This window comes from Rhamphochromis sp. 'chilingali', assembly GCF_963969265.1.
Source record: "Rhamphochromis sp. 'chilingali' genome assembly, chromosome: 9".
NCBI classification, from domain to species: Eukaryota; Metazoa; Chordata; class Actinopteri; order Cichliformes; family Cichlidae; genus Rhamphochromis; species Rhamphochromis sp. 'chilingali'.
In genome coordinates, this window is record NC_137936.1 from 20,443,724 (window position 1) to 20,467,027 (window position 23,304).

The 23,304-nt window shown below is 43.6% G+C and overlaps 2 protein-coding genes across 3 annotated transcripts; both read right to left on the bottom strand.

Moving 5' to 3' along the window:
• Positions 1-3: 3 nt before the first annotated feature.
• On the bottom strand, positions 4-8,978 carry slc25a20 (solute carrier family 25 member 20). Its single transcript, XM_080890702.1, has 10 exons — positions 8,833-8,978; positions 8,644-8,757; positions 5,074-5,166; positions 4,847-4,974; positions 4,649-4,739; positions 4,365-4,482; positions 2,485-2,557; positions 2,282-2,391; positions 1,809-1,933; positions 4-640 (listed from the first exon to the last, which is right to left on the bottom strand). Exons 2-10 carry the CDS (start codon positions 8,746-8,748, stop codon positions 578-580), a joined length of 906 nt encoding a protein of 301 aa, XP_080746828.1. The 5' UTR covers positions 8,749-8,757; positions 8,833-8,978; the 3' UTR covers positions 4-577.
• A 1,300-nt stretch (positions 8,979-10,278) lies between these two features.
• nckipsd (NCK interacting protein with SH3 domain) lies at positions 10,279-23,118 on the bottom strand. 2 transcript variants are annotated; one of them, XM_080891980.1, is made up of 13 exons: positions 22,737-23,118; positions 21,780-21,892; positions 21,486-21,696; positions 19,259-19,334; positions 18,524-19,122; positions 15,973-16,143; positions 15,392-15,478; positions 13,986-14,124; positions 13,802-13,882; positions 12,629-12,757; positions 12,344-12,433; positions 12,066-12,238; positions 10,279-11,818 (listed from the first exon to the last, which is right to left on the bottom strand). In XM_080891980.1, exons 1-13 carry the CDS (start codon positions 22,905-22,907, stop codon positions 11,594-11,596), a joined length of 2,265 nt encoding a protein of 754 aa, XP_080748106.1. In that variant the 5' UTR covers positions 22,908-23,118; the 3' UTR covers positions 10,279-11,593. The 2 variants fall into 2 exon arrangements, with proteins under 2 accessions (XP_080748106.1, XP_080748105.1); XM_080891979.1 differs by having other exon boundaries at positions 18,524-19,125; positions 22,737-23,117.
• Positions 23,119-23,304: the final 186 nt, after the last annotated feature.

Below are 23,304 nucleotides of genomic sequence, written 5' to 3' on the forward strand. Positions count from 1 at the left end.
GCAGGAATTTTTTTGTTGTTTATGGATTCTGATTTATTTATTTATTTTTACAGATGTTGCCATTCATGTGCTGTTTGATCACAGCCATTATGCCTATTCCTATAATTTCACATTAGTCAGACAGAAAGTGAAGGTTGTGTTATCGATCACTGAGGATGCAGACAGTTCAGAGGTGTGTGTTGCTGAGAGCCCGGCACACAAAGCACGAGAGAATGCACCTTTTCCCTGATATGTCCACCAGCTCGCAGATAAAAGGTAAGGCACATGTTCACTTCACTCCATTTTTTTAAAACATAAAAAACTCAATTTAAAAAAAAAAAAAAAAAGTAAAACAAAAGGAGTGAGAACATTCGACTGAGTGTGTGTGTTGTGTGTGTGTTGGCATGGTTACAGCCAAGCCATCACGATTTTCCAATCAACATTTTCCAATCGACTCTCAGCAGGTCTGAACCATCCACGTGTTGCACTGTACCAAAATGTTTCAGAAACAATCAAAAAGTTGGAAATTCTTTAAAATCTCTTCAGATCCTTGCGTGCGTTTCCCAGGGATCACAAACGAGGTGACGCAGAGCCTCCGTCACAGGTTTGGTGCCAACCAGTTCAGGAACTTCATTGCGAGCTCAAATCCTAAGAAACAAGCCTGGTAACAAAAAGACGAGAAACAAAAACTGTTTAGTCTACGAAGCGGGGAGGAAGTAAAGCTCACCACAGATACGCAGAAATAATCAGCTGGCTTTTATTCGAGTTATTTTTATGTGGAACAGTGAGGCTCGCTGTGCTTCCCCTGTTGAAATTAACACCAGATGCTTACTGTGTACTTTAAAGTGGTGTCACTTTGTTAGCAGTCATCTGCATGTAAGCCGATACTTGTTAGCATTGGAAAATGTGAAGGAGGGTGTAAACTTTAACTCTATTTTCATAACTTTTACAACTTTTCCTGCTGATATCAACCTCCCCAAAGGCTATTCATACTACAAAAAAGTCGTATCCAGACGTAGTTTTTCCATGTATGAGATAAAATGTGCCAATTAATCATCTTTAAAGATGCCAGTAGGCAGATATTTTGCAGATTTGCTGTTTTGGAAATGAATACAGTGAATCTGGGCTTTGTTTATGGTCCAAGAGTTAAACTGTAAACTGTATTTAAAACGATGCAGTGGGCTGATATGTAGAAAAATACTGGCAACCACCTCAGCCTCCCAGTGGACACATCTAGACTATCAATTTCAAATTCCTTTGTCACCTTGTTCTTGAGTTATCACATTCACAGTATTTTCAGAAAATTTGGCCTGTGACCTTAAAATTGAAGTCACTGAGATTCAAATTTGTTTATCGCAGTTATCGCATTATCAAACTTGATGTCCTTGACAATACCCCATCAGCCTCTTACAGCTGAGGTAAAAAACATAAATAACAATCAAAAAACGTGTTTATGAATGTGTATGAAGAATGAGGGACTTGCAGCAGATGTGCTTGTGTGCAGTTGTCCTGAAAAACGGCTCCACAGGGAGCCCGAACAGGAAAGGGAGTGATGGAGGAGTTCACCATGATTTACAAAGATCAAACAAGCTGCATGAGAAGCACAAACAGTGGCTGCAGTGAAAACGTCTCATTGCTTTGACTGCTTCAGCTTTTGCTTGCTGTCACTTCGCCTCTGCAGAAGGCTGAAGTGCACAAACGGCACGAACAAGAGTAGCACGCACAAACTGGCTGTTCTACATTTTTTTTAAATCACTTTATTCCCATTCCAGTGTAATTTATCTCTTTTTGCATCAATCATGCCTGAAGAATAAGTGAAGCAGACTCACCGCGTTTGCAGGGAAAGCTCGAAGCATGACAGCGTTGAAGCCCTTATACAGAGAGGCCACGCCCTCCTCTCTGATCAGCTCCCGCAGGACATCACGGAAACCGTTGGGATACTTCCCTTCAGGAGCTGAGAGAAAGACACTTTATTAACTTGGTCACAGACAACGTTTTAAAAGACAAAGCTGCTTATACCAGGAGGAGGTCAGGCAGCGGACAGAGAAACAGGACTCATCTTCAGTTTTTCTGACTGATGAAAAATCAGCTTCAAACTTTCCACAGGCTACAGAGCATCCTTACATTTAGCATGAATGTAATTTTTTTTTTTTAAATCACTGAACAAAATTAAACTGAAGATGATCTTAAAATACAAAAAGTGCAAAAATCTTCAAATATAAATCAGCAGAATTGAAAAAAACAAACAAACTCCAGGATCTGCAGCACTAAACTAGGATGGATACTGATCACAAACACCAACCTGTCTGGAAACGCGACTTGAGTACGTCGGGGGGAATAGCGACAGCCCAGTTACAGATGCCGGCTATCCCTCCTGCAAACAGCACGCTGGGAATACTGAGCTCGTTATGGCTGCGAAGACAAGAGTACAAGTCCCAATGCTCAGACGGCCTGTTTTATATAAACACACAGCTGCAAATGCTGCAGGGCAGAGCAAATATGAACCTTTTTCCTGCAGGTGTCAGGAGATTCTTCAACCACTCATAAGACATGAAGTACATCCCACTGGCTGGAACATCTGAGTTACAAAACAAACACACACACACACACACACACACACACACACACACACACACACACACACACACACACACACACACACACACACACACACACACACACACACACACACACACACACACACACACACACACACACACACACACACACACACACACACAGTTTGAACTTCATAATTTTCCACTTTAACACCCCAAACAACTTAAATATGACTACTTTACCCAATGACATTTAATAAAATGGATTAAAGTCATAATTACTTTAATTTAAAGATCAAGTGTTTGACGTTTTCTGAAAGCCTGTAAGAGCTGTTTAACCCTTTCCTTCAGTTTTGAGCCCTCAGATGTGGTTTGACCAAAACTAGAAGAGATCTCGGGTTTTTTGGAGGGTAGCCCTAGTTAGCCGTTCAGGCAGAGATCACCCTGTGATGGTTTTCATCTTTACACATCAGAGACATGGTGATAATCAGAATGAGTTTCACTGAACTTGAATACAGAAGTATCTTGTTTTTTTGGTTTTTTTTAAATTCCACGTCCTCGGGTGTGCTGGTTTGTTCTTCCTCATGAAAACGTGGTGCCTGTGTCACTCACGGCGAGACTCAGCTGCTGACAGTTTCGTGTGAGTTAGCAGCTAACGTGGCCTCGAGCTGCTTCTCTGCATGCTCCAGAAGTATCTCACGAATAGAGTGTTGGCATTCAAACGCGACCCATCTAAACACTGTCGCAGACCAACACCCAGCAGGACAATGCGCTTCACCACACCATAAACAATGCACAACAGAGAGCCCAAGTCCTGCAAACCGCCTAGACCACAACCCCATCAAGGATCCGTGGGCCGCACCCAAACAATCCTGCCCCACAGATACCCCACCCCTCAACCCACAGGACCCGAAGCATCAAAGGCCTACGCCTCAGTGGAAGACACCACGGGACACCCCCACCCCATTTATACTTTTATTTAGTTTTACATTATTGTAATCTTTCTGATACATTTTTACCTTATTGTGCTATAGAATCTTGTTTCTACCAGTACAAAGATCTAGTTTTTTTTGCCAAGTGAAAAACTTACCAACTCAAACTGAGAAAATAACTGCAGAATTTTGAGATAATATCCAGAAAGTTCAACTTTGTATCTCCAAGATTGTGTTGTTGCTTTTTTGAGTGGCATCCACATGAACTCTTTACCCCAGGAAAGCTTATATATAGAAAACCTTGAAGCTCTTTTCTGAACTAGCACTTTCCGTCATGTTTCATGCTTGCTCTTAGAACAAAATGACTGGATTTGCATCAGAAGGAAAAAATGAGTTTCATACCATTCTTCTTATGTTATCCATTTATACTTTTTCATCGGCTCTAACAGAGGAATCTCCCAACTTTGGGATAAATAAAGTCGATCTGATCTTACACAGTACTGGGAAGGTGGTTTTAATGTTGTGTGGATGAGTGGATAGATGCACACAGTGCGACAGAACAACTAAAGCAACTTTGTTCTTGCTGGCAAAGCAAAAACATCAATTTCACTCATTCTATGTCATGTGGTAGGAGTTTTTCTGATGGTGGTGCTGGTCATGAACCAAACACTGCAACAATGTGGCAGCAGACACAGCGACATTAACAATGGAGGACTTAAAATAGCTTTAAAAACATCTTGGGAAAGGTTACATGAGCATGTTTGTCAGGCCTCCAGGGATTTGGTTAGTAAAACTAAATGTAAGCAGAAAGTTTGTGAAGACATGACATGAAGTGTTAATATTTGATCTACTAAGAAATGAAGAGCAAATAATGAATATTTAAGTAAAGCAGCACCTCTCATGAGGGTCAGAGCGGTGCCTTTGTAGACTCCCCTGATTCCAGACTCTCTGTACAGCTGTTTGACGCAGTCCATGGGTCCTGCGTACTTCACCTCCCCCGTGGAAGCTTGAATCTGCAGACACACACGCATAATTTTACACTTACTGAAGATTTGTTCCAAATAATAACTTCTAACCTTTGACAGGAGGGGCTGAAAGAAATACTAGGCGTTTCCACACGTCGAATCAACTACTCAGGTAACAAAGTGAGAGCAATCAGATGCATGTTTAACCTCTGACCTGTAGGAGACATTTGATGCGCTCTCCAGGAGCCATGATGGCTGTGGTGAACACGCCAGACAACATCCCAGCAGCAAACAGCTGTGGATACCTGCAGGAGACAAGAGAACGGGGCTGATATACTCTCAGAAATCGACCACAGAGCGTCTGACAGGATCAACCCAAACTGTCGCCACCCGTGACAAAGCAATGACCTACGTAAGGATATCATCGGGAGTTCTCTGTTGCAGTTTCTTTCCCAGCCCAAACCCAAAGAAACAGACAGCAAACATGGGCGTGACTCCGATTATGGGGGCTGCCATTCCTTTATAGAGTCCTTTAATACCCTGTAAAGGAAGACGAGGAGGAGGAAACATCAGTTTGAGGACTCAAAAACAATATTTTAGTTAATAAATGCCAGAGTTTGCATCAGTGTGCATGCTCACCTCTTTGGCTAAAGTTTTTTTAAAACAGTCTATGGTCCCAGCATACAGGAGGCTCTCGCCAGGTTTGGGTTTTGGTTGAGTTTGTAAACGCACCTGAGAGAGAGGGAGCGAGAAAAGGATGTGAAGTGTGCAAATAACCTGAGGTTTCCATGGAAACGTGCTCTTTTCTTCTTCTTGTGGACTGCGTGCATGATTTAATCCAAACACGACCACCAGATACACAAAGTACACAACAGATTTACATGTAGCTGGTCATTGACTGACTTTACACTTCTCATCGACCTTCTCCTTTCATGTCGTTTCTTCGCTCATGTGTTAAGGTGTGCATCTGCTTTATTTATAAATATTTCTGTAGCCTCCTTTGCAAATCTGAGCACTAGAAAGGACCTCTGTCTTCCTCTGAACCTCCTTATACTGTCTGCTCAAGAGCATGAGTGGAAGAAAAAGGTGGGAATCACAGAGTAACTATCAGTACGACACACTGACCAAGATAACAATGAAATCACTTGTGTAACATGTATCATGATCAGGGCGCACTTCAGAACCTGAAAAGATGATTAACAATCAAAACAGTTTACTTTTCTTTAAAAAAAAAATCGATTCATTCATAGTAGTTTCACGTCATATTCTTCACCTGGCTGCAGTTTGACACTGTGCACTCAGCTGGAACAGCGCCCTCTAGTGAAAAAGCCCTGCCTAACTTCAAATCTGATTATTTTAGCTATTTAAAAAGGGTCTGATTAGACTTATCATTTAACTAAAGGCATTTAACACTAAACACCACCAAACCCCAGGTAACTTAGATGTGCTGGTTTACTATCGTGATGATAACGGGAGCTGAAATATTAAAATTGCCTGGTTTACTTTAAAAGGAACTGATGAGGAAGCTGAAAGCTCAGTTGGGTTTCGTTTTAGAAAAAAAGCAGCTGCTCTGGTTTAGCAGCAGGTTTGACCAGTTTTTGAATATGCAAATGTAATCTGCATGCACGCTGCTGCCAGAGCTCTGCTGGGTATCACAATCTCAGGACTTGGATTTAACACTGGAAACAGTTTCAGATCCCATCACTCTATCCTGTACGGGGAGGTCGGGTGGACGCCACCCTGAGAGAAACCCCCCAAAACAACTCCAGTGTCTCCTGTTTACAAAACCATTCTTAATAATCTAAGATGTCATTTATCAAGTGAAACAAGTGAAACCCTGCCTTTGACCTGCCTTTCTACAGAACAGGGAACATGGACCTCATAGTTGGAAGAGACTTCAGAATAGGGCTGTTCATATATCTATCGGAACTCTATTGTTTCATTTTATGCTATGGTTTGTTTCGTGGTGTCGCAAAATAAACTGTTTACGGCAATATTTTTTCATTGTTTTGATGGTCACTGTAGTGGCTATATTAATTTCGTAAAGTTCTTTCTTATATTTTATATAACCACACTATGGACAGACAAGCACCTGTTTTTATGCGTTGTGGTTAGCAACAATCCGCTTGTTTATGGTCCACATAAACCTTTCACAATAAAGCCCAAGATCCTGTTGAGACTTTTCAAAATAAACGGAATCACGTGAAAGAGCAGATTATTTACGGATGAGAATTAAAAAAAGAGCCGCCAGGTGCTAAAAAATAAACCTTAGACTCAAACATTAGAACAGGCTTTTCCCCGCAGCACGCTGTGTAATAAATACAAAGAAAACAGCGGCTGTTACAACTTATGTCTAAAAATGTATCGTTTCATGCATCGGTTAAAACACTCGACTCCAGCTACATGACGCGCAGCTGGAAACACTTCACGCAAGTCGAGCTGCCCAAGATTCACAGAATTTACAGAAAATGTTACATTTTTGTGATTTATATCGTTATCGAACGATAGATGTCTTATATCGGGATATGAGATTTTGGTCATATCGCACAGCCCTACTTCAGAAGGTTATTGACAAATACGTCACCTTCTGCGCGGTGACGGCATATATAATGAAAGGTTTTGCTTTTTAGTGATTGGTTATTTTCATATCTTTACAGAAAGAGGTTATGTGAATTAAGTCTAATTTGTATATTTGTGGCTCTCCTCGACTGCTTGTCAAATTATTCTTGGGCAAGAAGCCCGAATTACCCCTGAGGACTCCATCTCAGTCTGTGTGTGATTGTTTGGTAAAAACACTTGGGACAGGGTAGTGCTGTGGTGTGCACTCTTGAACAAGAGGGGGTGTGGGGTCTTTTCCTCCCCAAAACATGCATGTTTGGTTACCGGGATACTCTAAACTGCCCATAGGTGTGAATGTGTTACCCCTGCGACAACCTGTCCCATGTGTACCCCCCTTCTCTGCCTGCGACAGTGAACGCCTCCAAGCCAAACATGTAAAGCTACCTGCTGTGACGGCCCCTCGTGAATAAAGGAGCAGCCAAAAATAGCATGTTGGAGTAGAAAGGAACTTCCCTAAGGACCCATTTTACCTGAAAACATGTATTTTATGAAAGAGATGATGTACACCCAAAATATTTACAGCATAACAGAGGACATGCAATGGGTGGAATTTTTTTTCTACACACTTTACATACAGGCTGTTTCCACTGAATTTAAATGCAAGTTTAGGGCAGCTTGAGATTTTTCATTCATATCAGAATCTGAATGTTAGATATGTACGCATTACTTTTTTTGATTTTAACTGATAATCCATTTTGTAATGTAGCGCACTCCCATTTATATAGCGCTTTTCTAGTCTTTAGACTACAAGTCACATGTTAACATCACCTTGTTCTATACACTTTAAGCAATTTATCTACTTCCCCTCCATGGCCAGTGCAGAATCACTAATTAACCTAACATGCATGTCTTCAGGAGCTGAGCTCTTGGAGGAAATTCCACACAGCCAGGCTTCAAACCCAGCACCTTCACCTACTGTGAGGTGACAGCAATACCGTTGCAGGAACCACTTATCCAATTAAAGGGCGCAAGAGTGTTTCTGCAGCTCAGAGATGACCTTTGACCCACTTTCAAGCTGTGAAGTGACTCAGCTCACCTGGAAGCATGCAGGTGGGCTGTTACTGATTTATGGAGATGTTCACGGTTCGCACGCGACATCAGCCCATCATACGAGCTAAAGCTTTATTTATGACGTAGCTTACACCAAAACTTTAACCCTCCACCACCGTGCTGACAGGTGCTATGTGGTGTTTGTGCCTTGTTTGTAACATGGTGTGGTGCATTATAGCCAAACACCACAGGACTTTGTTTCAGCAGTCTTTGCAAGGATAAGCCATGACTTCATGCAGGCTGAAACTGGACAGCACACAGGCTTGATTGAATTATCAGCAGTATTGATCTGATCTTGAGTGTCTGACGCAGTGACAGCCCTCCTGCATGTATCCAGGTGAGCCGAGTCACTTCACAGCCTGAAAGTGGGTCAAAGGTAATCTCTGAGCTGCAGAAACACTCACACTGAACTCACGGTTGTGTTTCACTAACACCCCCGAGGCCTGCACAAAGTGTCCCATACACCTCACACCCTTGCTGTGTGTCTAATACATGCACAGCACGGTGGCAAATAAACCCACGCAGCTGTTTATTGTTTACTTTGATCGTGTCCAGTGGGTGTCCGGCGAAGACCAGGCAAACCCCTCCAAAGCCTCCAGCGAAGAAGTTCTTCAGCGGGCTGATCGGCTGCGGCTGCTTGGACATGTTTACAGTCTGCAGGAAGGAAAGCGAAATGAATGAAGCGCAGAGGAAACACAGAGGTGCCGGAGCCAGCCGCTAACACCTCACCTGCTCGGGCTTTCCTAAGGGAGAGAGACGGATATCTGCGAGAGCTGAAGCCGCTCCGGTCTGCTGGACCTTTGACCCACTTTACCCGGACCGATCTGACTGCAACACTGCTGCACTCCTGTGCGTTTCTGTTTGTTGTCCGGCGGAAATGGTGAGCATTCTTCTTCTACTGGTTTTTATCAGACTGACTACTCGATGCACACAAGTACTCCTGCCCTCTGCCGTTTAGTATTCAAGCTCCTGACATCTTTGTAACCCTTTAAAGAAATAATTGTCAGAACATGGCTTAAAAAGTGTTTAAGGAATCTTCTGACAAAATTTGAGTGTAATGTTTGCTATTTATTCCTTAAAAAATGTATTATAAATGTACACTTTGTTTCATTTTTTTTACATTGATGATGTAGAAGTCTCAAAAACTGATGGATCAAAGATGATACACTTGTCTTGTATTTCAGTGAAGTGAGAAGTGTTGGAGTCTCAAACATGGTAAATGTGTTTTCTAAGTGTACTCACCTGCCACTTCATTAGGTACAAGTGTTCAGATGCTCCGTAATTCAACTATCTAATCAGCCAATCACATGGCTGCAACTCAGTCCATTTATGCCTGTGGGCATGATCAAAATGACCTGCTGAAGTTCAAACAGAGCGTGAGAATGGGGAAGAAACAGAGTGTGGCCACCTCTCGCTCTCTTTTCTTCCAGCGTGTCTTTTGATCTGTCCTACTTAGTTACCTCACCACCAACCGGCCTACAGTTCACACAGGCTGACTAAAACTGGACAATAGAAGATTGGAAAAATGTCTAATGAGTCTAATGAGTTTTGATTTCTGCTGCAACATTCAGACGGTTGGGTCAGAATATAATGAAAGCATAAAAGCTGTAACGGTGTAGGGAAAATGTTCTTTGCACATTTTGGATCCCTTTGTGCCAACTGAGCATCGTTTAAACACCACAGCCTGGCTTGGTATTGTTACTGACCATATCCATCCTTCTGTCACCCCAGTGTTCCCATCATCCAGTGGCTGCTTCTACCACGATCATCATGCCGCAAAGCTCAAATCATCTCAAACTGGTTTCTTGAACATGAATATTTCACTGTTTTCAAATGGCCACCAGATGCATCCAACAGAGCACCTTGAGGATGTGATGGAACGGGAGAGTCTCACCACTGATGTGTAGCTGACAAATCTGCAGCAACTCTGCGATGCCGTCATGTCAGTATGGACCAACATCTCAGAGCAATGTTTCCAACACCTTAGTTGTGCAATAATGTTTAAAATAAATTGAATACAATAAATATAAAACAAATACAATAATTAAATGATTCTGAACTCTGAATAAAACAAACAAACAGCCAAATCTGACTTCAACATTTGTTGTGTCGTTAGTGCAGTGAAGACTGTGAATGAGGATATTCTGCCCCGCAATCACACTCTCAAAAATACAGTTCACTGTTAAAATAGAGCTTTATTAGTTTCATTATAACACAGCCGCAGCACATTTGCAGACAAAGTGAATCATGGAGACGTTCACCACTCGCACGCGCACAAAGGAACGCACATACACCGTAAAGAGACACACACAGTCAACCAGAGAATGAAACACTCACACTAAACGTCTGATATCACCTCTGGATCGTGTCAGGAGAAGCAATGCCAGAGATTAAAAATCAGATAATAATGAACAACATCATCACTACAGTGTTGAGAGGAGGGGAAAAAAAAAAACAATCAGGGGGAAGGTATGAAAGTATTTAAACCACAGTGAGATCAAATAAATGTCCTGCATTACAGTTCTTCTTCTTGACTTTAAGTATGAACATGAGAAGCTGGAAATCAACAACACTGATAATGTAATAACACTCCTGCCACAGCTCACAAGCCAGTTGTCAGAATTTTGCTTTACTGCAGCACAGAAGCTGTAAACGGTCGATGAGGCGTGATGCTTGAGGAGCTTCGCTTTTGCAGGTACAGAGCGAAAAGCTGTGAGGAAAGTACCAGAGCGAGAAGAGACTCGATAATAAGCAGCGGCAGCTTAATCAGCAAAAAGCTTAGTATCGGCAACGCGCGAGTCAGACTGTGCTTTTCTCGCCAGAGAAGTAAACTTGCTCAAGTTGTTCTACTCGTCTTAAATTAGGATGGAGGATATGAATAAAAGAGGAAGTCAGTTTTAAGAGTGCGGTGACCTGTGGAGAAAATATCGCTGTCAGTAACACACAGTAGTTTGGTCCCACTAAAAGGGAAGCACGTAAAGGTTCAAAGCTTTCTCTCCACGCTGAAGCTGTGGCCTCAAATCATCTAACGTAAGCACTGATTTGCCTTCCTGCTATAAATCTGTAAACTGCAGTCAGTTTGGTTAGAATAGAGTTTACCTGTGGTTATTAGTCAGTTAATTTCAACAATACTTTTAGGTGCATGCAGTTAGTCCACGTAAGCTTCACAAGGACATTATTGCTAAGGATTCGCTTTGAGATGAGCTTCAAGGATTGGCCACTTACTAATTCACCAAATATGGCACAAACCTTTTGTGCATTTGTCAGATTTCTTCCTTCTTAAACACTCACACACTCTCACACACTCATTATTCAAATAACACTCAGCATCCCACGCACGCTGCAGCACTGGAGTAAACACCGGCTTCTCTCAGCACGGGCCGGCGCGGGGTACGAGTCGTCTTCAAATGTCCGCTCTTCCTCTTTTAATCTTTACCGTACCTCGCCGCAGTAGCTGGGAGCAGACTACAGTTTGTGATACTGGCACCGGTTAGTCCTGGTTCTCGCAGATCTGTGGGAACTCCTTGTAGATCTGCTGCACGATCAGCTTATCCATCTGTTTCGCCGTAGCGCTCCCTTCATCCTCGCCGGGATCTTCTTCCTCCCTGAGAATCCTCTGCAGCGTCCCCTGCAGATCCGACAGGCGGTGCCGGTGCTCGAGGTAGTCCGTCGAGCGCATTATGGAGTGCATGAGGGAGAGATACTCCATCCGCAGCTTCACAGGGAGGGACAAGGAGAAAAAATAATCATGTGCCTGACAAATATGGATGCAATGCATCCATGAAATATGATTTCCTCCTTTTGTTTGACAGTTTGACTTAAACGTTTTGCCTTTGAATCCCGTAACCCAAACAAGCAAACAACAGAATCACCCCTCTCTCTCTTTCCAGAGCCACAGTGGCCCACTAAAGCCCACTTCCTTATCAGCAACTTAATTACATCAGCAGCTTTCAGTGTCCCACCTTGTCACCAGGTGAAAGGTCAGATATCTGTCGAACGGCGATGTCGATCATCACCATCATGTCGGTGCGGTAGAAGATGTCGGCAGTCTCTCGGCTGGCGAAAACATCCTGCAGGAACTTGAGCACCGAGTGCGGTGCAGGCGGAGTGTGTTTGAACATGCACACGGGGTCGTCTGGGGGCGGGAAAGGACATGAAAAATGTAAAAAAAAAAAGAAGACGCATGAAGAATATTTATGAAGGATAAAGTGAGGACGCTCCCAAAAATAGTTTCTTTTACCGCCTCTGTTCAGGAGCAGCAGCACTTTCTCTGAGAGGATCTTGACGTTTTTCTGCTTCAGTTCGTTCATGATCACGTTGTTGCTGGGAGCTTGACACAATCAAGCAGCACAACTATTAAACTTCTTTCTACGTAAACCCATTTCAAGGTAAAAATGATCCAGAGAACACTGAAATTATGGCCTTGCTCCATTTGTTATAATTACAAATAAAACCAACTCCTTCAGGTTCCTGCTATGATTTGTACAAAAACGCTGATAAAGGCATCTGTGGAGGCCGTTCTCACCTGTGTGGTGCAGGTTGAAGGAAAGCACGAGGTTCAGGAAGATGTCAGGCAGCTGCTCTGTGGGATCAGAGGGATGCCCGTCCTCCACCACACCCAGCAGAAACTGAACAAACTCGGCATTCAAGTGTTCTGCAAGCAGGGAGAGTCCAGTGTTTTTTATTAGAGTGATACAACATGAAGTATGGTGACATTCCTGTTGGAATGTCAAAAGAGGGAATGTTGGGATTCAGAGATTCTTTTATTGCTACCATATAATTTGCCTTATGAAGAATGTATTAATAACATGTTTTACAGTATCATTTATCAGTAATATTTCCTACAGGGTTTATATTGCATTGAATATGTCTGTCATCACATTGACCTTTCTATTTTTACAGGTTGAGTTCATTCTATACACAATGCATAAATGTGCTTGGTTAGAGTTGATGTTCCATTCTAGAAGGTTTTAAGCTTCACTGGTGAGAGTGTCCAGATGATACATGCTGAGGGGAGATGAGAACATAGCAGGTTAATTGCATGCACGCTTACGATACACATATTAATCTAGTAGCAGGTCTGAGCGAAGGCCTAAGCGTCTTCTGCTTCTTTGAGACTGGCTGCAAAGTACTCTACTTAGTGATTAATGACGAGGGTCCATTATTAGCTCTCAGAGATGCTGAGACCTGAAGTTATTACCCTAAAAGGCAAGTAATGTAGAAAAGGGAAGTTATATGTCGGTGTATGGTTATTAGAAGTGTACGTGATGTACCCTTGTCTGCACGGGTTGAACTTTTGCCCGTCTGTCACCATGTATTTTTGAACTGTATTGACGTAGGTGTGATATTTTACCCTATAAAACCAGAACCCAGTGTATTCTTGTCAGAGCAAAACAATCCGTATGCTGATGGTTGGTTGTTCTCCTGTGATAATAAAACTCATCGTTTGATTGCACTTTTCCGGAGCCTCCGTCGTTTGTTGTCTGGTCTGAAGTTGATCGATCTCGCAGCACTGCACACAATAGCCTTTAGGCTGAGCTTTTAAATCACACGTGTCAAACTTCTTGATGTGTTTAGCTTGAATAAGCCTCTCATAATGTGCTGGAAATGATGACAAAAGCACAGCCAGGAAGCTGAACTCAAAGCACTGCTTTGTGTCACACAGCAGATTCATCCAATGATGAGAGAGCAGACATACCGTAGTGATGATATGGAACCTGCTCTCCCATTGAGAATATCATAGTTAGCAGCAAAGCTGTGTAGCACATCTTCTGGTGTTCTGAAGGAAAAACATTAAAAAAAAAAAGAGTGAATCAGACAAACGTGGGTAACTTTTAACTGAACTATAAAACAAGAGGAACTGCAATGAGTGACATTTTCACCTTGTGTGTCAGTCTGAAGATCTCTTGCCAGCTCCATGGGGAGGATGGAGTTGAGAAGGGCGGAGATGAGAGCAGCATCCAGGCTGCACATCGCCCCAAAAACTTTGAGCAGCAACAGCCGCAAAGACACACGGTGCTCCTGCACGAAGGCGACAACGAGACCGGATCACCACACAACATGCACAACAACAGTAAAGCTCTGACTGAGGTCAGCCAGGCTGAACAAGGGCGGCTCTGACAGATGCTTCACACAGATATCCAACTACACAAACACGAACATCGTGCTGATTTTGGGCTTTTAATAGTTTCTTTGAACTGTTTGTCCAGAGTCAGATGATTGTACAGCACAGACCGGACACTTTTGGAAGCCATCAAAAAGCTTCTGGAACAACTCTGGGCTCTTCTTCTTGGAAGAATTGATAAAGTTCATTTAAACTGGTTGGTTCCTGGCATGGGCTCAACTTTTAGGTGCAGCAAATGATTAATAGGGTTATGGTCAGGCCTTTGAGAAGCTTTTCCACATGACTAATTCTAGCCTGTTTTAGCCAAAACCAGCGATCAGTGTCCTGTCCGAAAACCCGGTTGTGTCCAAGTTTCAGTCATCTAGCTGTTGATTTGAGGTGAAGTTGAAGAATTTGGAGGTAGTTGTCCTCCTTCTTCTCGAACTGAAGAAGCTTCTCGGATGAGAGGTGAAACGTCTTCAAGCAACTTAAAGAAGTCCAGACGCTTTTCTTTGCAAGCTCCTTTGACTACGATGACCTGGATGACTGAGAACCTTCACAGACATATTGTCCTCCTTCGTTATTCCATCCACTTTATGCAATGTACCAATACCACTGGAAACAAAACAGTCCAGAGCGTGATGCTACCACCACCATGTTTGACAGCTGATCATCAAACGTTTCTCTAGAAGGTTTTCCCGTTGTTCTGAGTTAATCCAGCGAACGCTGTCAAACGAATCAATTTTTACGCAGGCAAAGAGAAACTACCAGTCGTATCAGTCATGATACAATCACGTTATGAGGCCTTGGTCTTTGCAAGTTAAAAAGCACTGTAGGACCTTCAGCACTACTTATTAAAAGATTACAGATGTGTATCTATACTTTTGACCTTCAGAGAAAATACAAAATAAATCCAAACTTGTTGAACCCAGTTCTTGTTTTTTAAAGCCATTAAAGATGTATGCTGTACAATCATTCCATCCTGGTAAAAGGAGAGTTTAAATAAATAATTAAAAGCCCAAAATGATGACATTCAGTGTAACTTCTTACCAAAAATATGAAAAATATCAAACACACAATATTTGCCGCAGTTCTTTCTGAGGCATCGCGACATTTTACGGTTGATGCTTTATTTTTATTTGAGTCAAACATCAAATCCTTTGTTGTGTTCACATCACATCTCACCATCTGATAATAGGAAACCAGGGACAGCACGTTCTCAAAGTCGTTGGCCTTGCACATCCTCTTACACACCTCTGGATTTGCATCGGTCTGAGGACACAAAGCAAAGGCAGTCACATTACATAACAATGAAACTTCATAATCCCCAAACAATCAGACTCCCACACATCGCAGGAGCGCCATTAACAGCTCATCTGGGCATCCCACTGTGGCTCAGCACAAACTGCCAACAAAGCTCATTCAGCAGCCTGAAGCGGTTCCAGATTCAGTCTTTAAGTGCGTCGCTGGATTTGGGAGCCGTCTGAGCCGCTCTGATCCCATCAGACGCATCTGGTATTTACTACACAACATCTGGACGCGTCCTGGGTTCGCATCACAGGCTTATCAGAGGAAATGTTCACATCACAATCATAACAACAGATCAGTCCTGTCTACTAGGTATGTAAAAACACATTGAAAAGCTTCCCTCTCCTGACCTAAATCCACTTCCTTCCAGTTTCCTTGGATGTTTGCTCTTCTTCTTCTTCTTGCTTGTTACAGTTTTATAAATGAATCCCGTTGGCATATTTAACAGAAACGCATACCAGTATCTTCAGCAGCTCCTCGAGGTAGCAGGCGATGAGAGCGTGATCTTCATGAAGCGCCCAGCTACGCTGCTGGGAGTCGTCCCGGTGACGGGCCAGGTCGCTGAAGATCACCTCCAGCCGCTGTTCATCGTGACACACCTGGCCCTGCGGCAGCGCCGCACTCAGGTCCTACAGGGACGGATAAGAAACATCAGCACACGCCTGCGTTTGTTTAACCCGTTACAGCGAACACACAGGCTCACACTAAAGGACAGACGAAACAACACTTTTGTTTTCTGTTTAGTGGATGGCTGGAGTTGTATTTCAGGTCACCTGGCTTTCGCTCTCATGTTTCTATGTTCTTGTCTCCATGAAGAGAGAAAAACATTTATTTTCTAATCGTTTCACTGCGTTTGAAACCTTCCAAAGAGAAGCCTCCTTCTTCCTTTTGATCAGAGACACACGAGCAAAGAATTTACTGGAACCCTTTGACTAAAAACACCCAAATAAAAAACTATTCCCCACTGCTGCTGTAACATAAAGAAAACCATCACTATTACGTATCTCCAAACAATTATTAGTTATGTCATCCTTAAATATAAAAACATTTATCAGAGCAGCTTTAAAGGTGAAGACCAGAGTTTTTTCTTGGTGTTTGTGTTAATCATCTTGGATGTGCGCTAACGGAAACACACAGGGCCGAGCTAGAGGTGGCTGAGTTGAAAGATTTTCATTGGAGGTTAAGCGGGATTAGAAACGAGTCCATTGGAGGGACGGCTCAGGTCGAGCGGTTTGGAGGCAAGGCTGAGATGGATACAAAAGACACTGAAGAAAAGAAGAAGACCTCAGAAAAGATTCATGGATGCAGCGAAGGAGGACGTGCAGAGCAGTGGTGTGCCAGAGGAGGATGATAGGAAGGCAGATGACCTGATGTGGTGACCCATAAAGGAAGAATCCAATGAAGTCGATGAAGATCTTGGATGTGTGCGGGCAGCACAGCTGGGCACATTGACGGTTGTTTTATAAAGAGGCTGTCCTCCGCAGTTCATTAAGAAAGCATTAAAGCCAGCATGAACTGATGAGCCACAAAATTAAACTGGTATTTATCTGGATTTTACCAGCACTGACCCCCATCCCCCCCGTGGTAATGGCACTGCCGCGAGTCCTGGTCCAGGAAGCAGGTTTAGTGAAATTTGATTTTTTTAAACACAGTATGAGACTTAACTCTGAGCTAACTCTGAATCTAACCAGCTTTCTGGCAGGTTTGTGTCTGCTCCCTCCCCTCCGTTGCTGAACCTGAAACATCTGTCTGACATTCAGTTTCATTTCCTCACTCACACGGTCCACATCAAAGCTCATATCACAGCTCACAGATGGCATCTTGTTACAATTTATATAAATATTTGAGTCAAGACTGTGCACTGATGCGCTGAGACTCTAAAATGGGAAGAAATGTGGTTTAAAGTGGGACTTTGAATCCAGGCTGCAGGTGGTCTGAACCTTTGTGGCAGCATTTCATCATAAAACAGATGACAGGCTGGAAGAAAAAATTTTAAACGCTGTTGAGAACAATAAAAAAAAATCTAACAATATTTACTTTAAACCCTAAGATCCTTTCCACTACAAATCACCAAAATCAGTCTTCCTGATTTCAAAGGTACATGAGCTGCGTCTCATCTGCCACGTTCTTCGTCCCTCTCAGCTGAATAATGATATCCGAGGCTTTAATACTTCTATCATGAACATTTAAGTTGGGCGTTGACACTGAATCATTTCTCTGCCCCTGCTCTTTCTTCATCACGGTCCGCATCGGCACAAATTAACATTCCACTGGATTCTATTGGACGCTCTTCATCTACCTGTTGCCATGGTGAATCCTGCATGTGCTTAACTCGGGGTGAACATACTCTGAGTTGACTGATAAGATTTTCTGGAAGTGAGAACTCAAGTTTCCCATCTCAGATTTAAATGTTTGATTCAGAGTTTGTTAAACCTGCTTTCTGGAATTCCCAATCAGGATCACAATCAAAGCCATGGAGTAGAACAAACCAGACCCACGAAGGCTCCACCCCCTTGAGTCCAGCTGATCTGCTGCCAAACACCACAGGACAGCACCCTACTCACGTCCTGAGAGTTCGAAGTTGCCATAGCAACACAAGGCAGGCTGTTTAACACTGTGGCTGACTCTAATTTTGATTTTGTTTGAACTTCTTCTTCTAAGTTGAGTGTTTTACATATTAAAACAACCTGATGAGACCGCAGACTATTCGAGCTCTTCGACAGGATGTGTGCACACATGTCAGCGTGTAAACACAGGATGGAGCCACAAGTTGGCATCTACTGGGATTTGGGGTCACATTACCCACTCCACCACAATCTCCACCTGACAGCAGTGGAAACAGAAAAGCGTGACGCTTGTATCTAAAGATGTGTGAGTGATCCTGTGTGAACTGCCCTCGCTGCTAAATGCAGCGGGAGCTGAAACTCTAAACGACTGCGGCGTTCTGCTCTTAAACTGGCTGGGCGCCAGTGTGCTGGAGCCACGCCATGTGATGAAAACAAATCTGACCTTGCTCTCCACCAACGAGACGAGGACTTGCTCCAAAGCGGGGGAGGCCTGCGGCAAAGTGGTCTGCAGATGGGCGACCACCACGCCGACGGCGACCCGCGACAGCTCGTAGCTCAAGCCCGTGTTCTTTCGCACCAGCTCGATCAGTTCAGCTCCAATGGTCATGGGAACCACCTCAGAGGTCGAGGAGCTGCCAGGAGGGTTTTCAGCAACAGACGGGGGGGTGACGGGCCACTCAGGCTCCCGCTGGTCCTCCTCAGCAGCAGGAGCAGCAGGAGCAGCAGGAGAAGCAGGAGCAGCAGGCTGTGGAGGGGTGCTGCGCTGGGAGGGTGGGGTAGGCTGGGGGGGCTGCGGTGCGGGGCTTTTCTTTGCAGGAGCCGGCTGAGGAGACGAGTCAGAGGGCAGCAGGTCCGGAGGCGGCCCGGGGGGCTTGACACGGGACGGCACAGGAGGAGGAGGGGTGCTGGAAATACTTGGCAGACTGACTTCAGAGGAGATCGGAGAGAGGGAGGAGCCCGTGTCTATGGAGGTGGTGCTGATCGAGAGGGAGGGAGCAGGGGACGAGGGAAGAGAGGACACTCTGGAGGGGACCTCTGGCTCTGCTGAGAGAGAGGAAGAGAGCTCCAGTTACAGAAAGGAGAGCGCAAACAGGAATGACTAAGAATAGAGCTGCAGGAGCGAAAACACTGAGAGCGTAATCTGTTTTTAGGTGACGAGTGCAAGGCTTAAAGTCACCTGGACGCCGGTGGTTCCTCTGCTTTTCAGGGGGAGGCGGAGTGATCGGAGCAGCACGCCGGGCCTGAGGTGGCACCTGATGGAAGGGACGGAGACAACAAACATGTCATCTCGCGGTCCAGGAGGAGCACAGCTGGCTGATGGAGATTTAACTTCCACAGCTCAGCATTAACATTGAACTCAGAGAACTAATCTTTTTAAGATAAAATAATCTCATCAAACACTCAAAAATATCCACAGAAAAAATGCATTCGCGTTCCTATTTTTCTATAAAATTAGATATTAAAAAAATGTGTTTTTTGATGCGGTGATATTTTCTTTTGTGCACAGATTATTCTTATTCTCAAATTAACATTTCATCTTTTCTTCACAGAGGAGAAAGATCCAGATTCACGTTGCTGCTCATCTTTGCTGCCACATGCAGACATGCCTCACAAAAAATGTGTTTACAGCAAAGTCTATCCATGAACAGATGGTGAAGCACTGCGTGAGAAAAGGAGCAGGAATGATAAAAATAAGTAACTAATGCGGTTTATTGGTATTAACGTGTTGTCTATTGTTACAAAATAATTATGGGTCACAGTAATTACCAACTAGTAGCAAAAAAAAAAAAAAGGGCTCACAAACAAAGCTCCCACATTTCAGGTCCCTTGTGAAACCTGAACAGCACATATTAAAAAAGATTAATGGCACAATCACAAAGACGACCAAGTGTACTTACAATTATACTAACAAAAATAATAAAAAATTGTTGGGTTAAAAAAATGTTGTGTATAAAATCAAGACAGACACTGAAAGCAGGTCACGCTGTGGAGGAACCAATGAGCAGATCAACCTGTTGTCTGAGCTTCATGAAAACTCATTTACACTCCGGCTAATATCATCGCCTTTCACAAATAGATCAGTACTGGGACACGCATTATAATGCAAAAAGTCTTGAGGAATGCCTCATTCGTTATGTGCTTGAAATGCACCTGAAAGTCAATATTTGGTATCATGGTTCTAATACAGCAAGTTTCTCAAACTGCTTTATACAACATGCCTCACAGACCCATTCATACAAGCACTTTTTTCTACAGTTAAGTGCTTTCTGTCTGACATTCACACAAATTCATACTCCCATGAAGGCATTACAGAGCAACTCAGGGTCAGTATCTTGCCCAAGGATATCTGGCATGCAGACTGAACCACCGGCCTTCCTATTAGCACAAGACCTGCTCTACGTCCTGAGCCACAGCCGCCTCTTCAGCACAGCCTGAACTCTCTTAGTCAAACTTTCTTCTAGTTTCTTTAAGCAGTCTTCAGGAATAGTTCTCCAGGCTTCTTGAAGGACATTCAGAGCTCTTTTTGGCTGCCTTTTATTTGATTCTGTCAAAGTGATCGCACACAGCTTCAGTAATTTTGAGTCTGAATTTGGATTCATCGCTCCCTCCGCTGTTGCCACTGATTTTTGATGGATCAACTGCAGAGTCAGATGCATTGTTCAGGTACTGTGTCAGGTCTTTGCTGCATTTCTGTTGGCCATGACTTTCAGATACTGTTCATCAGCTGTAGATAGATTTTTTTAATACCTGACACTTCCTCTTTTATTCTTCACCTGTCCAGTTTCCTCATATTTATTAAGTACACACTAACTGGTTCTTTCCTGTGTTGTCTGTTATATGTAGACACAACGGTGGTTCATCCTGTGAGTTAGGTGCCTTTTGTATGCCTGAATGATTCACAGTCAGGTTACAGGTAAAAGGATTGAACTAAAAATAAGTTAAAAAAAACAGCAAATGTTCAAAGAGAAACTCTAAAAGACCTTTAGAAAGCCTGGAGAACTATTGCTTAAGACCACTTAAAAAAACTTCGTCTGACATCTTGAAAGCAAAATATAAAGAAATGAGGAGTGGCTCAAGACTTTTGCACAGTGCTGCATGATACACAAACACCAGCATGAAACTTTTCTTCATTTTTTTTCAGAACATTGTTTAGAAATGCGACCCGACAGGTACAGAGCGGCTCTGACTCCACTCTTTAAACTCCTTTTTCGCAGCACATGCACCAGAGCAGCATCACAGCTGAGCAGACAATAATAAACAATAATATTTATATGTATATATCAGATTGATTGCCATGCCCTGCACCTCTTGCATGCACCGAGGCTTTTTCATGTTAATAATTCACATTTATATTAACAGATTAATTGGAGCATGAGGTAAGAAAAACTGCACCTGCTTGTTACCTGATAAAAACCCTGTTGTCCTTGCATACTGTCCATGCTTCCTGATAACGGCACGCTTCCCTGTCGCTGATAGTCTCTGCTAAGGCCATTGGGTGGAGGAGGGGTTTGACTGAGCGATATCTCACTGCTGGAAGATGGGAGGCCCTGTTTGTGACTGGCGGAGGACGAACTTCGCCGAGCGAGGGTCTCCTTTCTGTGATGGATGAGCTTTCTGCGACAGAGGAGGGCAGCGATTCAAACACAGCACACAGAGAAACCCTGAGCTGCACCATCTCCATAAAGAGCTTCACTCACTGCAGAACATCCCGCTGCTCCAGATTGTATTTGCCTCCATTCTTTAAGGCCACATTGTGGATTCCTTCGATCGCTCTGTCGATGGACTGCAGTACCTCATCCTGCTCTGGAGCCTGAGAGAGAGAGGCGGGGGATAAACTCAATGAAATATTAAGTGGCATACAAAATGATCAAAACCGGGCAAGCCATATGGCTCTGAGGGTGAGACAAACTGGGACGGTTATCTAACATAAACAGCCTTTTAACCAGAGTCACACATGCTCACTGAGGCTGCACATTCAGGCCAATGTCATTAATTACAGTCAGCGCTCCTCTCCTGTGAGACACTTTTTTTTCTTTTAAATAACATGCTCTGACTAGTTCACTATGAGTCTGGAGACTGCTGAGCTCATCTGGGTGTGACTGAGAGGGAATCAAAGTTATGTGGAAGGAACAGCTACTTTTGAAAACAATGAGAGAGCAGAAAAGGAAAATGATACACAGTCACAGGAGGAGATTAGTTAATCTGAGCAGAAACAATGGCTCTGTGTGGCAGAGGTGGTGGCCTTGAATCTGCTCTATCTCTCATCCTTACTCAGTATTTCCCCTTGTCATCCTCTTATATTGCATCCTTTCCTGACTCTTTTCCTGTCCCATCCTCCTGCAAGCTCATCTCTGTCGCAGTCAGCAACTGCAGTGCAGGGAGAAAAAAAGCCACCCCGTGTCCCTCCATACTGCAACCTTTGCAATAATTTATGGCTTATTATTTCGCAAGCATGCATTCCCCCACCCTGACACCCTCAACATGGCTTGCACTGCAGCACATATAGCGGTACACTGAATCCGTCTGATCGCATCAATTCAGCCGCTTTACTACGCATTCCCTGGATTTCACGTCACCCCAGGGTGCAGCTCGGTCACTGATGCCATTCACTGAAACCAAAGAGGGAAAGTGAGCATTGCAAACATTGTTTTTACCTGGATTTTTTCGATATACGAGGCGGGGATGTAGCCGGTTTCCCCCGAGCTGCAGTGGGACCCCAGCCACCAGTGTTTGTTGCTCCTCTCCAGGATTAAAAAGCTTTCTCCGGCCGCGAAGTGCAGCGAGTTGGGCTCCGAGGATCGGAAGGCGTACAAAGACCGGTACATACTTTAATGACACTTTAAGACAGCGAAACGACCCGATAACGACAGAGAAGGGTTATCTGGAGATAAGCAGTGCCCGAGTGCCGAAATCTGCTTTGCTGGGGATGATTTAAAGCGGCTACGAAGGCATGTCTATTTACAATGCAGCTCGGATCATCTGACCCGACTGTTACCGTAAACACCGTAGGAGGGCGCTGTCACATCCCACCGAACACGCCCCCCAGACATTTTAATCAAAGACAGAGCTGACTTAGTATTTTATTTTATATCAACTTCATTGAAATTTCAGCTAAATACGGATAACACCCGACATATAGGCGACAAAAACGGAAATAAAAATGACATTAATATTTTAATATCTATACTTTTACGTAAGAGTTACCTCCATGCGTATGTAACC

Excerpts from the sequence above, each read along its gene's own strand:
- slc25a20 (XM_080890702.1), bottom strand. The coding sequence starts at position 8,748 with ATGTCCAAGCAGCCGCAGCCGATCAGCCCGCTGAAGAACTTCTTCGCT. Across the intron at positions 5,167-8,643 it reads ACCCACTGGACACGATCAAA|GTGCGTTTACAAACTCAACC; the intron begins GTAAACAATAAA and ends CCTCTCTCTCAG. Across the intron at positions 4,740-4,846 it reads ACTCCCGATGATATCCTTAC|GTATCCACAGCTGTTTGCTG; the intron begins GTAGGTCATTGC and ends TGTCTCCTGCAG.
- nckipsd (XM_080891979.1), bottom strand. The coding sequence starts at position 22,907 with ATGTACCGGTCTTTGTACGCCTTCCGATCCTCGGAGCCCAACTCGCTG. Across the intron at positions 15,479-15,972 it reads AGGAGCTGCTGAAGATACTG|ACCGATGCAAATCCAGAGGT; the intron begins GTATGCGTTTCT and ends TTGTGTCCTCAG. Across the intron at positions 13,883-13,985 it reads TCTTCAGACTGACACACAAG|AACACCAGAAGATGTGCTAC; the intron begins GTGAAAATGTCA and ends TTTTTCCTTCAG.